General features: G+C 43.9%; 1 protein-coding gene across 1 annotated transcript in view; it reads right to left on the bottom strand.

Annotated features, from left to right (window-relative positions):
* Window positions 1-12302, bottom strand: part of Pcolce2 (procollagen C-endopeptidase enhancer 2) — a 57134-nt gene extending 44832 nt beyond the window's left edge. The window contains exons 1-2 of the mRNA XM_031345078.1: window positions 11970-12302; window positions 11014-11122 (exon numbers count right to left, since the gene is read on the bottom strand). Coding sequence (XP_031200938.1) covers window positions 11014-11122; window positions 11970-12049 — 189 coding nt within the window. The 5' untranslated portion in view covers window positions 12050-12302. The remainder of the gene's footprint in view (window positions 1-11013; window positions 11123-11969) is intronic.
* Window positions 12303-15641: the final 3339 nt, after the last annotated feature.

Raw genomic sequence — 15641 nt, 5'->3', positions numbered from 1 at the left:
AAAAAAAAAAAAAAAAGATCTCTGAGTTAAAACAAGCCAAGGACAAGATGGATTCTGCCCAGGATAATACCAGACCAGCAAAGAACTAACACCAATAATCCTCAAGTCATTCTATAAAATAGAAAAAGGCAAGAACATGTCTAAATTCTTTATATGAAGTCAGTATTACCCTGATACCAAAACCAAAAAAAAAGATAGATAAGGTATAGGCCAATGTCCCTGATAAACATAGCCTTCCCCCCCCCCCAAAAAAAAAAAACCTCAATAAAATACTTGCAAACCAAGTTAGTTCCAGAGTGAAAAAAAAAAAGTCGTCTCTCCCTGCTGCCTTTATAGATCAAGATATAGAATTCTTGGCCTGTCCAGCACCATGTCTGCCTGCAGGTTGCCATGCCTCCCTCCATGATGATAATGGACTAAACCTCTGAACCTGTAAGCCAGCTCCAGTTAAATGTTGTCTTTTATAAGAGTTGCCATGGTCATGGTGTCTCTTCACAGCAATGAAACTCTAAGACAACTCTGATTTAACTTTGGTAGGTTGGATGCATCTAGAATTTCACCTACTTTTTAAGATCCATTTTGTCAGTAAGGCTTTCCACTGAGTGTTCATTGGCTTATTGATTTATTTTTCCTTTCCAGCATCATTTCAGTTTAGGTTTTCTTCTGCAACTCCATCTCTTTGTTGAGTTCCATTTTCACATCTTGGATTGACTTCCTCATTTCATTTATCTCTTTGGTTTTGCTCCCTTGGAGTACAGTCATGTCTTCTTTGAGTTGTCTGAACTTACTTACAGTGATACTCTTGAATTCATTGTTAGTTCTCCTAGGTCATTTTTAGTAGGCACCATTATGATGGAATTCTTTTTTTTTTTTAAAAGATTTATTTATATGGGTACACTGTAGCTGTCTTTAGACAATTCAGAAGAGGACATGGGATCTCATTACAGATGGTTGTGAGCTATCATGTGGTTGCTGGGAATTGAACTCTGGAAAAACAGTCAGTGCTTTTAACCCCTGAGCCATCTCCCCAGCTCATGATGGGATTCTTAACTTACAGAGGAGACAGGTTGTCCTGGTTTTTCATGCTGTTTCTGTGCTGAGACTTATACCTGTAGTTTATTGGTTGAGTCTCCCAACCTACCTACCTTCTCCTTTCCTTCCTTCTTCCCTCCCTCCCTCCCTCCCTCCCTCCCTCCCTCCCTTCCTTCCTTCCTTCCTTCCTCCTTCCCTCCTTTCTTTCCCCCTTCCCTTCTTCCCTTCTCTCTCTCTCTCTCTCTCTCTCTCTCTCTCTCTCTCTCTCTCTCTCTTCCCCCCCCCTCTCTTCTTTCCTTTCTGATTGTTGTTCAACTTGCTTTCCTACTCTCAGTCAGGCAGGGGATACAGATTAGTAAGCAGACAAAGAGGACAGACTGTGATCAGGTAGTGCTGTAAGAATCTCCCTGCATGCTCTGGGACAGTAACCTTAACCCCAAGCAAGGCGTGTTGGTTTACAGATGTCCTGAGGGCTTGCTGTAGCTGCTGTGAACAGAGACTCAGAGAGGGGTTACCACCACAAACTCAATTATCTGCACTTGGAGCAGTGGTTACCTCACAAGCTTCTTGAGGACTGTAAGTGGAAAGATGTTCTGTGACATCCAAGTTTCGGCTTAGATGTCACCAGATCATCGACCCCATTTCAGCTGGGTTCACAAACCTCATTCCATGTCCTGCATGTTGTCTTCACACAGCACGTGTCTTCACCTGATCCCTACCTGTTTCTAGGCAAGGACTACCAAGGCAGGGACCTTCCCTATAATATCCCAGAATGCAACAGAGCCTGACTTACAGTAAATGTTCAGTATATGGTTCATGGAAAAAAATTTTTCTTTAGTGTTTACTATGCACTGGGTGCTTGCGCTTTTTAAACTTTTTATTTGATGTGTGTGGGTGTTTTGTCTGCATGTATGTCTTGTGTGTCATGTGTGTGCTTGGGGCTGGTGGGGGTCAGCAGAGTGTGTCAGATCCCCCTTGGACTGGAGTTACAGCCAGTTGTGAGCCACCAGGTAGGTGCTGGGAATCAAACCGAGATTCTATGGAGGAGCAACCAGTGCTCTTAACTGCTGAGCCATCTCTCTAGCTCCCTAGACACTGAATTCAATGCTATCCATGCAATAATATAACACCCCACATAGCTTTATGCGGGAATAAAACAATTCACATGTACAGATAAGGCAACCCAGGAACAAAGAGGATAACCAGCAAGACCAAGGTCATACAGCTGGGACATAATTGTTTAGGGAATCCAGGGCTCATAACAGAATTCCTCAAAGCCTAATAGCTTAAAACAATGGGCTCTCCTGTTGTGATCCCATGGATTCAATGGCCTCAGATGGATGGATCCCGCTTGAGTTCTCTCCTTCATTATTGCAAGCTGGCAGAAAACACTTCAGTCTCCTCAAAGCCGGGTCTGAGAAATTAGCTTTGAAGATCACTGCTGGGGTGCTGCCTGACCATCTCTCTACGGACGTCCTCACAGAATGATGTACCTTACAAAGTATCTTAGGTTACCTGGGGTGCATATGTGTGTGTGTGTGTGTGTGTGCGCGCGCGCGCGCGCGCGTGCCCGTGCACATGCAAATGCACATGTATGTGGGGGAGCATGTATGTATACAGGTGTATACATGTATGGAAGTGAGGCCAACATCCACGTATCTTCCTTCATCTTTCACTGAACCTGGAGCTCACTGAGTAGGCTGGGCTGATTGGCCAGTGAGCTCCAAGGGGCCTCCTGTCTCTACACACCCTGTGATGGGATTAAACAGGATTACACAAAGGATTTTTATTTTAACTTGAGTGATGAATATCTGCACTCAGGTTCTCCTGCTTTGCAGGCTAATGTTTTACAGAATAAACCATCTCCTCAGACCCAAAATGCACTTGAAATTTTTTTTTGAGAGAGAAGGTCTTATTAGATAGCTCAGGTTGACCCCAAATTTACTATATAGCCTAGGTTATCCTAAATTTCACCATCCTACTGTCCCAGCCTCCTAAGTGCTGAGACTATAGGCATGGTCTAGAACCTACCATGCCCTGGGTTCTAGAATGCACATTTTTAAAAACCAAGGAGGGACTGGGGGTGTAGTCAGTGACTCTTGGTTTGATACCCGGCATGGAGAACAGAGAAAAGGAAAGGAAGGGAGGAAGGAAAAGGAAGAGAAGAGGAAGGGAAGGAAGGGGGGAGGAGAGGGGGAAGGAAAAATAGACAAAGAACTTAGGCACAAGCCAAGACCTCTTCTGCCCTGGGCTACTCCCACAAGTCTCTTCTGCTCACTCCTGGGGGACACTGGGAAACTAGGAGGCATGGCAACCAGAGGCCATCTTTGGAGACTCCAAGTGTAGGGCTGGATATGGACCTCAGTTTGGTCCAGAAACTACATCTCAGACAACTAGGTCATGACGTGTCTTCATTGGGAACCCCTGGATGATGGTTTTAGCTGGTTAGTTGCTTGTTTGGGGATTTGGAATGCCAAAGAATGAGAAAGTCTTCATCGGTAAAGGCAGAAATGCACTTGCACTGTCTTTAATGCAGTCCTAGGGCAGAACCCAGGACCTTGCCCATGACAGGCAAGTGTCTTTCCAAGGAGCTCAGCCGTATCTCACGGGTTTCACTGGCAGTCCTTTCTCTGTTTCTAAATACCCAATTTCGGAGTCACGAGGAACCTTTGGTTGATGCTGGGGTGGGAGCTGGCTGGGAAGGGAGGCTTGGAGGCCCTTCTGTGGGTGAAATCTTATGAAAGATCGTATTTTAAATGAAGAAAGGACACAGTGAGCAGTTTCCCATGGGACTCCGCCATGCCCCAAGGGATTAGCATGTAGCTGAAACCAGTTGGCTTGCGGGCAAGTTCTACACAAACACCACACTTTTATTCCTTTTTACTGGCCCAGAGAAGTGGTTTCAAAAGATCAACATCACCTCTAGCACTGTGCCAAGGGGCCTTCTATCTAATACCCACTTCAGCCCTCACATCAACCAAGGTGCCAGCTTCAGGAACTCCACCACAAACCTAGCGAATGTGTAAACAGGGATTAAAACTCGCGTCAATAGGACTTTCCAGTGCTTATTCTTCTAGGCTCCAAGGAATGCAACACAAACAACCCACCATTTTGATCCCTGTTCTCTATGCCTCTCCCTGCTTCTATTCAGGGGTGTGATTTCTCAACCATCATTACAGTTTCTGGCTTCAGTCAGGTCAGCACCGGATGGGCACATCCTGAGAAATTTTGGTGAATTAATGAATTAGGATTCCTTCAGAGGAGGTCAGCGGTAGCCCAGAGATTTTAGCAAGTCTGTGTCTAGCAGTCAAACCCTATCATTTCTGGGGCCACCTAACAGTAAAGCAGTCACAGGCTTCTCTATGCAGTTCCTCTTCTAGTCTGCTCTGGTCATAGCTTATCTTGGATGAACTGGTCTCTCTCGCCCTTGGCATTTGGAAAACTCTATTTGGTCATGCACAGTGTTCAGGAGTGAACTTCTGAGGCAGGGAGCCTAGGGCTTGGTGGGGAAAGAAGGGTGATATTTAGTGGCAGGACTTACGCTTTTAGGAAGCCTCAATTCTGACTCTACACTGCTCTAAGTTTCCTACTTATTCGGGATGTCTACACTGGTTGTCCAAGATTTACATCTCATGAGCTAATGAATAATATATCTGAAGAAAACACTTGGGTTTTTTTTTTTCCTCAAGTTCCTAGAGTAAGAAATTCAAAGATAGTCACCAGCGTAATTTTACTGTTGAGGTGTGCATGAGTGAGGGCAATGGACACTTTCCTAGGGTGTTCCTCGGGCTCAGGGGACAGCAATCCACATGCATACATCTTTCTGTGTGACGAACACGACTCAGCAGCCATCGGCAAGCGCACACCCAACTCTAAGGACATGGAAGGAACTGTTTGGAAAGGACTTAAGGAGCTGTAAAGCCCCTGAGGTTGCACTCATCTATGGCAAACAGGACGAAACAAAGGAGCCCACTCTCTTCCACTGATAGCTTTTAAGGAATTTGCAAAGTCGTCATAGACCGATTCAAATTTGCCACTGGGTTCACGTCATCAATTGAACTGATCACAAGCAAGGGATATTGAAAGTAAATCTCTCAGTCCTGCTAATAATACATTTTTAAAAATCCTTCCTGCATGTTTACCTTTATTAAATGCCTTCTCCATTGGCAATGTTGTTATCAAAGAATTTTTGTCAGAAAAGAAAAACATGAAGACTTCATTTCCATGTCCCCCCCTCCCCCCCGTCTGTTCTTTAAGCCTTTCTAAAGGCATCAGATTGAAAACAGCCCTAAAAATACAGGCAGAATAAATAAGTGTATTTATAAAACATCGTGTTTCAATCAACAAAAACATACTTAATTTCCATGTGAAAGAGGAAAGAAAAACAAAATTAAAAGAGGCAACAGAAGCCCTCAAAAGCAGGCAGAAAACTAAACAAATTTAGAAAAAGTAGACTGGGGCCCCAGTGGCAAAGGGCTACCCACTTGCTTATTTATTTAAGATTTATATTTGTCCTTCCCAAAAGAACTGGAGGCGACAGGAAAGCTTTGTACTTCTAGTGTCCTAATGATTGAACCCTAGCAGGAGGAATTTATCTGCTGTTATAGGTGTAAACTTTCCGAATTACAAACTATCGGTTTAAAAGCCCGGTCTGGACTCAGTCAGAGAAGATGCACCTATGCCTCGAGAGACATCCTCCTGGTGATATCCTCTTGGAGGGAGGGGAGGAGGGTATGGGATATGGAACAGTCGGAGGGTGGACTGGGAGGGGGACAGAGTCTGAACTGTAAAAAAAAAAAAAAGATTAAAGAATAAAAGTAAAAATAAATAAAAATAAAAAAGCAAGACAAGTAATAATTGCAATGTCCTCAGCCCAGTCATATGGCTCTCAAGCTTGAATGAAGATGTAAATATGTTCTACTAATTACCCACATCTATACTTTCTTTTGTTGTAAACCATATTAACTTTAGCATTGGGTAAAATTATTATTCAGGTGGCTAAATGATTACTGTTCAGGTTCCTATAAGAGAAATGCATATATTCATTAAAAATATTAAAATTAGAACTTAAGTCTCCATATAATGTTAAATCCTATGTCCAGTCAAAAGCCAGGAAATATGTGGTTAAGGCCAAACTTCCATTCTATCTACCCTGCTAAGGCTATTCCAGACAAATAATAGTTAAGTAATTTTAGAACCCTTTCCTTACCCTTAGGTATAATTAACTGACTTAAATGCTGAGTTCCTGCCTAAATTAATGATTTGTTTTCTCAAATTATATACCTACCACTGATCTTCTAGAGCATCGCTATATATTTCAAACATATTCAACCTCACGGCTATCACTGCCAATTTTCTTCTCATTAACCATATAAAGGTCGTTTAGAAGACACAAACCCCAAGCCTGCTTTAATTTATAAATTCTTTAAGCAGATTTTTGAATGCCACTTAAATTTAATCAGGCTTCTAGAAGGGTAGATTCAGTATGATGACTTTAACATACATAAGTCACAAGATTACCCTCAAAGCAATGGTACAGAAATATCTCTCTAGGGCTCATTATTATTCATTTATGGAAACAACGGAGGCACATATAAGATAAACCTGTGAATTCAAAACCTTACAAAGAACTCTTCAAAATTTGCAATACATAAAGTTAATTAAGTGTGAGCAACAAAACGATTACTAAACACTCCTATCACCAAGTCTCTTCTCTCCTTCCTACCAGATCCAACTCTCTGAGGATGGAATCCATGGCTTGACCCTATACCCAAAGGGCAGCGCAATGGGGCACCTACCTATACAAGGGACTCAGTGAATTGTGGTGAATGCTTAGATAAGAGCTAAGTACGTGCACAGGTAATTGTATTACTGAGCCAGTAATACAGCATGTCTTTTCATGGTATTAGGCAAAATGCAAGTTCTGTTTAGTTTGGTGCACACACACACACACACACACACACACACACACACATGCGCGTGAGTGCATCTCTGGGATTACAGATGTTAGCAACCACACCCAGCTAAAATGTAACCCAAGTTCTTGAGATAGCAATTCCTGGACCTGTGAAAGGGGTATACTAATGACTGCCTCACCCAGCTCGGAGACTTAAATGCAAATGAGATAAAGTGGTTCAATATATGTGAAGGCCTGCTGAGAGCTACACATTAACATCTTTAGCAGCGTGAGTTGTGTAGTAAGCATATTTAACGTTAGCAGGGTAGAATAAAACAGTAGCTGATAAACAGCAGGGCATGAATTGGCTAGGCAGCCGAGGTTCTCTCTGCAGAAGAAACATAAGTAAATTGCTTGGTTTTATTCCCAACTCAGATTTATGCTGAAATTAATATTTAAAATCTCAGTAACTGGCTGATTTCAGTACTCTTCAAACTTTTTTTTCTATAAATGAAGCAATTATAAACCCATTGTTATCTCTATAACATCATCTCCCTTCCACATTCTAAATTCTCTGCTGGATTTTAAGTTCAGCAACTAATTTTAAACGCTATTCCTATATACCTTCACGATTTCCCAGAAGGCTCTGGGCTTCAAGTTTCCTGTAATTTATAGTTTCTATATGCAATGTCTCAGCCGTTCTTCCTGGCCACCCACACCAATTATTCCTCAAGTCAAACTCTGAGGGAGCCATTTTTACAGCCAACTTTTCTAGAAAAGAGAGAAATTGTTTTTAATAATCACCAGGTTCTATCTTTAATTCCACCATGGGAGTTATAAAATGAACAAGTAAGCTGAAAATCTCAAGGAATAATGCATCAGTGGGTCCAGGTTTGCACTGAAATTATCCTGAAGCTATTAGTGGGCTGGTGATGTGGATGCCAGGGCTACTGAACAGCTAGAACTACAGGGAGTCGGGTGGGCTTTATCTCAGAGGCCACTCAGATCCAGGCCCGCACCTCAGACTCATCTCCTGCTCACATCACTTCTGACATCATCTAGGCTCGCCTAGGGGGATGCTGTAAAGGGCTCTGGCCAACATGCTAGTGAAGCACTGAGTTCACCACACTGGCCGAGATCCTGCTGATAGATTTTATTGCTACACTACCGCTTCCTTTGAGGATCTCAGATGCCTCCCTCCATCGCCTGCACGTTGTCTCAAAGGAGTACTGTAACCAAGTGTGGTGGTAGTGTGCCAAGGTCTGGAGTTTCAAGTTTTGCTGCTGGGGCTTGGCGCACAGCCCTCATGCTTCAATGGCGAGGGAAGAGGTAGGCCACACCCCAGTCTCATTATTTCAAATCGGCTTTGGAAGATTGATTTCCACTTTTCAAAGGACCTTAGTTGTTGAATCATACTCAGTCTTGTCCCTTACCGCAGACGTAAGGACTACGTTATCTAATGCAGTCGTTTGTGTGGTTAACTTCCTCTTAACCTTATGGGAAGTTAAGAAACACTCAGTCTCATCATGGTTTACCTAATACTGAACTGTTTCCTAACTCTCACATCCTCTGATTTAATGTCTAGCCATGCATTTTTAAAGAATGTGCTCGGTTGAATTAACTACTAAGACCTAGTCAACTAAGGCCACCACAAGTTGACAGAATGATAAGGGTGACTCAACAGGATTAAGTCATCAGCTATGGTGGCCTAGTATCAGCTTCCCCATTGACAGGGCAGGAGTACAACTAAGTAGTCAGGAGCACTTCCATCTGTCTTTACACAGGTAAAACTAATCCCTAAAATTCTCTAAAACTGTCCAAAGGACGCAGACAGAGAGACAGACACACACACACACACACATACATACACACGCACACACACATACACACACACAGAGTCATTAAGCACTTGAAAGGTGGCTATATGATTAGGAAATGAAAGTTGATTAATTTAAATAATCAGAGAAGACAATGTGTTGAACAGCGTTGTCATCCAAGAAGTTGCTATTAAAATTTAAAATCCTAGACTAGAGGCTGGGAATGTACTTCAGCTGATCTCCAGGGAGCGTCCAGGTTTTCAGTGCCAGACTGAAGACTGCTAAGGTGTCTGGCTTAGTTGATTTTAACACATGCACACACACACACACACACACACACACACACACACACACGGACACACATTATTGGTTTCATTCCTTTCGGGAACCCTGTCTAATACAACTGGCTTTGAGAAAGTCTCTCTAGACTGCCTTGGGTAAAGTCCCAGCAGAGAATACCCCTGCCTAGGACAGAAGCCACAAAGGACACATGGGCCTCTCAGCTGGCGCCACAGCATCCTGACTGCATTTACATCTGCCTAGGAAACACCAGAAGGCAGAAGATGACATATTTCTTCATCTTTGCCCTCCCAATCTCTTCGAGTCCAAGACTCTCTACTCAGGCTTTTGGTTGGCTTCAGATCCATTATGATCCTCCGGCTTTAGTGTCCTCTCCAGACAATGGTCTTAGTTCATTCGGTCCCAGCCACACTAGCCTTCTTGAATTATTAAGGCAATTAAACCCGTTCTCCACCCCACCACTTAACACTCCACACTCACTCCACCACCACACCCCTATGCCTGTTTTTTCCTTGTTTTTGGCAACAGCGCTTCCTCCGAGGCAAAGCTCTCTCCCTGGTCCAGAAACCCCTCCCAATGGACACACCCTCCCTAGTCTGATGGCACAGCAACAGCAACGTGACTGCTAAATCCTCCAACATACAACCAACCATGGCCTTTGACTTGCTAGGCACATGATGCCTGCCTCTTGGATCATCTTGACCTTGCCACTGAGTCACAACTAAACCACAATTATAATAAAAAAACAAGTCTCTTTACATTCGTTCCCCAGCCTTATTTCACTTTTATTAGCATTGGTATTTCAAAGCTATTTCTGGAACTTGTTCTCCCCTAGCTCCATGTGCTACAATAATAGAATGAAATTCTGTATTCATTCACTGAAATTTTACAAGAGGGCATCCAGGCACACAAAAATGCCACATTTTATATTATGGAGGGGTCCTTATCTCAAATCTGCCTGTCAAACTCAAGTCTTCAGTACAGGTAAAGTTGGGCTTAATCAAACCAATGTCTCCAACTGATTCGCTTGGCCTCAACTTTCCTATCCATAAAGTAGAGAATATAATGATCAAAGTGATTCTGCAGATTCACTGAGACGCTTGTTAGTTACCTGGCACAGGTAAGTGCCTGGTACACAGTCCTTCAAACATGATCTGGGGCTGGGTATGTAACTCAGTGGTAGAGCACTTATCTAATATGCATGGGGCTCTGGGTTCAGTCTATAGCAACAGAAAATACATATGTACAATGAATCATAACTGAAGAAGTGAACACTTTTGATTACCAAATAACTTCCCAGGAGCAACAAGAAAATGAAGACAGCAACAAAAGTTACAGCAGAAGTGACCGGAAAGCATGATTCATACAACTTTTATTTTCATTAATTGTGTCTGTGTCTGGTTTCCTGCCTTGACTAGGGCTGATACAGCCCACACTGAGCACCGTGGGCATCTTATTAAGCCCTCATAACTAGCATCCTCCATTCTTAGATGGCCTTTAGTGGCGCTCCCTAAAAAGGGGCACTAAGTGGCAGCACTGGTGGTAACTGTTGTTCTTTGTCTCCTGAGTATGAAGTAGTCAAAACTGCTTTGATCTTTTATTTCCCACAAGGGATTTGTGTGGGCATGAACAGCATCTAACTTTCAATGGTGTTTACAACAGACCTCTAACTAGAAACAGCCTCAATCAGGAATCCAAAATGACTCAGTCAACTCAGGTTCCAGTTGTCAGAAACTTGTGCTTGAAGGATTTCTTCCTTCTACCATTATCTTGAGCCCTTTCTAATCGCTATTGCAGGACACCACCAGGTCTCTTAATAAACCTCCCAGATAGCTGAAGTAAATCCAGCATTTCACGTTTTCCGGCATCTGCCACTGACCCAAATCCTGACACCAGAGGCAAATGGCATCAGTGTGCACTGTTTCCAGTACCCACGTCCAGAAGAACACCTTTAAAATAAATGCTTACTGTGATTTTCCAAGTACATTTGCTATTTGGAGGGTACATTCCAGGAAAACCTTCACTGCCAATAAATCCAGACTCTCCGGTAAGAATGCCGCCACATGTGAAAACAGGTCTGCGAAAATAAAAAGAGGAGAGAACGTTTACATTGGTCCGCAGTCTAGCCATCTAATGTTAATTCCAAAACGGCATGTGTGCTGATATGAACGAGTTAATGTTGTTTAACAAAATCTTGCGCCAGAGGAGAGATCCGAAAGCTTGCCATCTCTTAGAATATTTAAATTATACCCGGATAACCCACTCGCCTAAGTTCATCATTGAGTCAGGTCATGTATGTGCATCTATAGTAAAATATCCCACTCCAAAAGTCGTATAAAAACTGAGTGATTTAACGGGAGAGAGTAAGTGTTGAGAGCCACTCTGGGAGAGCTGCATGGTTTAAAGGACATGGTAAAGATTAAGTTTGTCTCCAGATTTAGAGACAGGCCTTGTTTTTTCCCCTTTTTGGAAAACTTGGGTGTCTCAGCACGCCCTTCTTCGCGCCCCGGGAAAACGGAAGGCAGATGCGGCTGGAAGTGATGCGGGAGTTAGCCATCCTGTAGGTGCCTCTCTGCCCAGACACTAGGTTGTTAGTGAGGAGTCACTTAAAAGAGCGGCTCCCCAGGTTAGCCTTAGATTGGCCAAGGCTGGGAGGAAAAGTGCGGGGCGGAGAGGGGCGCACATTCGAGCGTTAGTGTTCCCTATGCGGGCGCCCAAACCGCTGAGAGGCAAGGCAAGGCAAGGCAAGGCAAGGCAAGGCAAGGCAAGGCAAGGCAAGGCAAGGCAAGGCAAGGGAGGGCGAGCCGCGCCACGTGGTGGCCTAGGAGCCATAGGGCCAGCGCTCGGGGAGCATGGCAGCCCGCGGTGGCGCGGTGCGGGGTCCCGGGCACCGGGAAGGGAGGGCGGGGGGGTGGGGGCGTTACCTCTCTGGCGTCTGTGGCCGGGCCAGCTGCGCGGTGGCCAGAAGCAGGCAGAGAGGGATGCAGGCGCTCGCGCCCCCCATGGCCGGCAGCTCACTGCGGCATCCCGCCCGGCGCCCGCAGCCAGGTACAGAGTGCGCCGCGGCCCGCGGGAGGGCGGCTTTTGAAGGCGATCGGGGCCGACTCCACGCCTAATTTCCTCGGGGGACGCGCCCTGGCAGCCGCGGGCGGCGGCTGAATGTCCCGTTTGTTCTCCAGCGGGAGGGGCCACGGCCTGTCCCCTGGGCGGCCGAGGGGGAAGGGAGCCCAGCCAGCGGTACCCAGGGCCAGCCTCGGCTCTCCGGGGTAGGGGTGGGGGTGGGGGGTTGCCCCCAGCTGCTCTCAAGTAAAACTGCTGGGGAACCCGGCTCCTCCTTTGTGTTCTTGGAATAGCAGCCCCAAGGGGCAAGTAAAGAGATCCTTCCATAGTGGACTTCCAGCTCTTACTCTCGCTTTAAAGATACTCGCCATAGAGCCTGTGTGCACTCGAGTGAAACAATGGCTAGAGAGATGGTTTTGTGGGGCAGATTTCAACATGCATTTGCAAGCAAGCGATTTGTGAGTGAATTGTCATTAAATATCAGATCCTCTCATCTCACCACCCACATTAGGGTCTGAAAACGGTGTTTCTCTGCAGGGAGCTCTGTTATTTGAAGTTTTCCCAAAGACTGGAAAAGAAAACTTTATTGATGAGTTAAGATTTACAAACTATATCCCCAAGAACGGTTCTAGCATCGAGGCTTTATTTAACGTCAGAAAAATTTCATACTTAAAAAAAAAAAAGTCACCAGAGAATCATAAAAGACCAACAAGAGCAGAATGCACTCGAGACTCATGGGAGATACAACTTAACTTGGGGGGTTTCATTAATGATGCTTCTTTTACATTATGTTCACCTTTGTAAGAAGAAAAAAGAAAACAAACAAACAAACAAACAAAACCAAGGCAAGGCAGTACTAATCAATCCCCCAACTCCAGGGCTGAAGGGACAGCCCCATAACAGAGAATAAGAGCGCTTGCCTGTGGCTCTTTCAGAGGACCCAAGTTCTGTTCCAGCACCCATACCAGTCAGCTCCCTGGGACTTATTACCCTCTTCTGGTTTTTGTGGGCACACACATAGATATTTTTAAAATATTTAATTTCTAATAATGAGTTTGTAATCTTAAGAACTTAACACTCTGGCAAGCAAATTACTATGACTACAGGCAATAGTCTGAAAGTCAGAAAACCTACCAGGCAATGGTGGTGCATGCCTTTAATCCCAGTACTTGGAAGGCAGAGGCAGGCAGGTCTTTGAGTTCAAGACCAGCCTGCTCTACAGAGCGAGTTACAGGACAGCAAAGGCTACACAGAGAAACCCTGTTTCAGGGGAAAAAAAAAAAAAAAAAAGGCTGGAAAACCTGAGGATCAGTTTAGGAACCAGAGTCATCTTCAGAGTTTAGATTGACTTAGCATTTAAAACAATATTTGATAGGTATTTTGCCTATATGTATATGTGTATATATATACACACACACTGTGTGTGTGTGTGTGTGTGTGTGTGTGTGTGTGTGCAGTGTACACAGAGACCAGAAAAGGGTGGCTGATCCCCTGGAACTGGAGTTACAGCCAGTTGTGAGCTACCTTGTGGGTGATGAACCATCTCTCTCCACCCACCCCAGCCCCCCAGCATTGGTTTTTCTGTTTTGTTTTGTTTTGTTTTCATTTTATAAAGTTGGTAGGGAGCAAGAACCTTACCAGGAATTACAACTTAAAAAAAAAAAATCCCTAAGTGTACCGCACCCTGTATGACATTTTTGTAAAAGGAATTACAGAATCTGGCAGCGTATGTTATATTCTGAAACTTACACCCACAACTGAGTAAAAAATGTCTTTAAAAGAGCCAAGAGGAAAATAAGTTGTTTATTTTATACACATTTCCAGAATGAGCTATCAGAAAACTCAAGAGTTTGTAGTTAGTTTATTACAAAGTCACAGTTTGGAGTTTTAAAGTGAAAACATTGCTCAATTTTTTTTGCCTGGTAGTACTTTGGAGTTTTTATGCCTGAAAATACTTCATTTGTAGGATTTTAAAATATAAAACAGTATTGACCATGCATAAATAGAAAACTGCTTGAGTGTAATTATGCAGCAGTATTTTCTTTTCTTAATTTATAGACCAATGGCTGCATTTGTTTCCTCACTAAAAAGTAAAAGGTTCTAACATGGATCAGTCTGTTGTTGCTCACACTCATAAAAAAGACATTGATCTTACCATGTGATTTAAAAAGTTTATTAAGAGCCATGTTATTTGCTCTTAAAAAACACATATTTGACCTGGAACTACAGTTCTGACCAAAATTATAAACCGTAAATGTCCTGAGATGTTTAAGGTGTTAAATTTGAGATAGACTCAAGGGACCTCTAGAGAAGGAGTGTGTACATTTCTCATACGTGAGATCAGTTCCTGGTGTTTTATGATGCAGAATTGGGGCAAGAAGCTACAGGACAGCAGGCAGTAGCTAAAGGGAGCTGTTGAGAGACAACAGCCCTGTGGGTAGGTTATCTAAAGGAATAGCAGAGTGGAGGGGCCAGGAGTCCTCCTCCTCAAAGGATGTGTTACTCTTGCCTGGCTGCACAGAGTCTAAGTCATGGGAACATGAACAAAACCATCAGTGAACTGATCACTTGCAAGCGTAGCATGTGTTCTGCAGAGTATGGACATCAAGTGGGCCATTGTGTCTGTTGTTTCACCTCTGGTTCATTTATCAACCCTATAAACATCTAAGAATGCACCATAGATTCAATACAGTCACTCACAAGTCAGCATTAGCCCTATAAAAGATCCAGCATTAAAAAATATATATGGATGGATATAAAAGATATTGACAAAGAGAAAGCAGTGGGGAACTTTATGTGATGAATGAACTTAGACTATCTCAGTGAACAACTGAAAGAAGCCAAAGGAGGTTGCTGACGAAAAGTCTCCAAACTAGGATGACTTTTGTCTCCTTCCTCTCTCTTTGGATTGGATCCAGGGCCTCAAGACATGCTAAGCATGAGTTTTACCTCTGAGGGACACTCCAAGCTCAAGAGAATGCTTTTCAATACCAAAGTATTAACTATTAACAGAAACCTATGGACCCCTACGTGCTTTTTCAAAAGTGATTCTCTTGGCTTTACACCCCATGAACAGACACACACACACACACACACACTCTCTCGCTCTCTCTCTCACACACACACACATACTCTCTCTCTCTCTCTCTCTCTCTCTTTCTCTCTCTCTCTCTCTCTCTCTCTCTCTCTCTCTCTCACACACACACACACACACACACACACACACACACACACACACTGTGCCTGCAACAATCAAGTTACAAAGAGAAAAGAAAGTAAAAAAATCTTAACTTTTTAGAGGTTTTGTTCAATCTGTGAATGTCTTTATGGACGATTGATGTGGATGGGGCCCAGCCCACTGTGGGCAGCATCATCCTGAGTGGGACGACATCATCCTGAGTGGGACGGCATCATCCTGAGTGGGCCGGCATCATCCTGAGTGGGACGGCATCATCCTGAGTGGGACGGCATCATCCTGAGTGGGCAGCATCATCCTGAGTGGGACGGTATCATCCTGAATGGGACAGCATCATCCT

Source organism: Mastomys coucha, unplaced genomic scaffold, assembly GCF_008632895.1.
Source record: "Mastomys coucha isolate ucsf_1 unplaced genomic scaffold, UCSF_Mcou_1 pScaffold23, whole genome shotgun sequence".
Lineage (NCBI taxonomy): Eukaryota > Metazoa > Chordata > Mammalia > Rodentia > Muridae > Mastomys > Mastomys coucha.
This window is presented reverse-complemented; position numbering and strand designations above follow the sequence as displayed.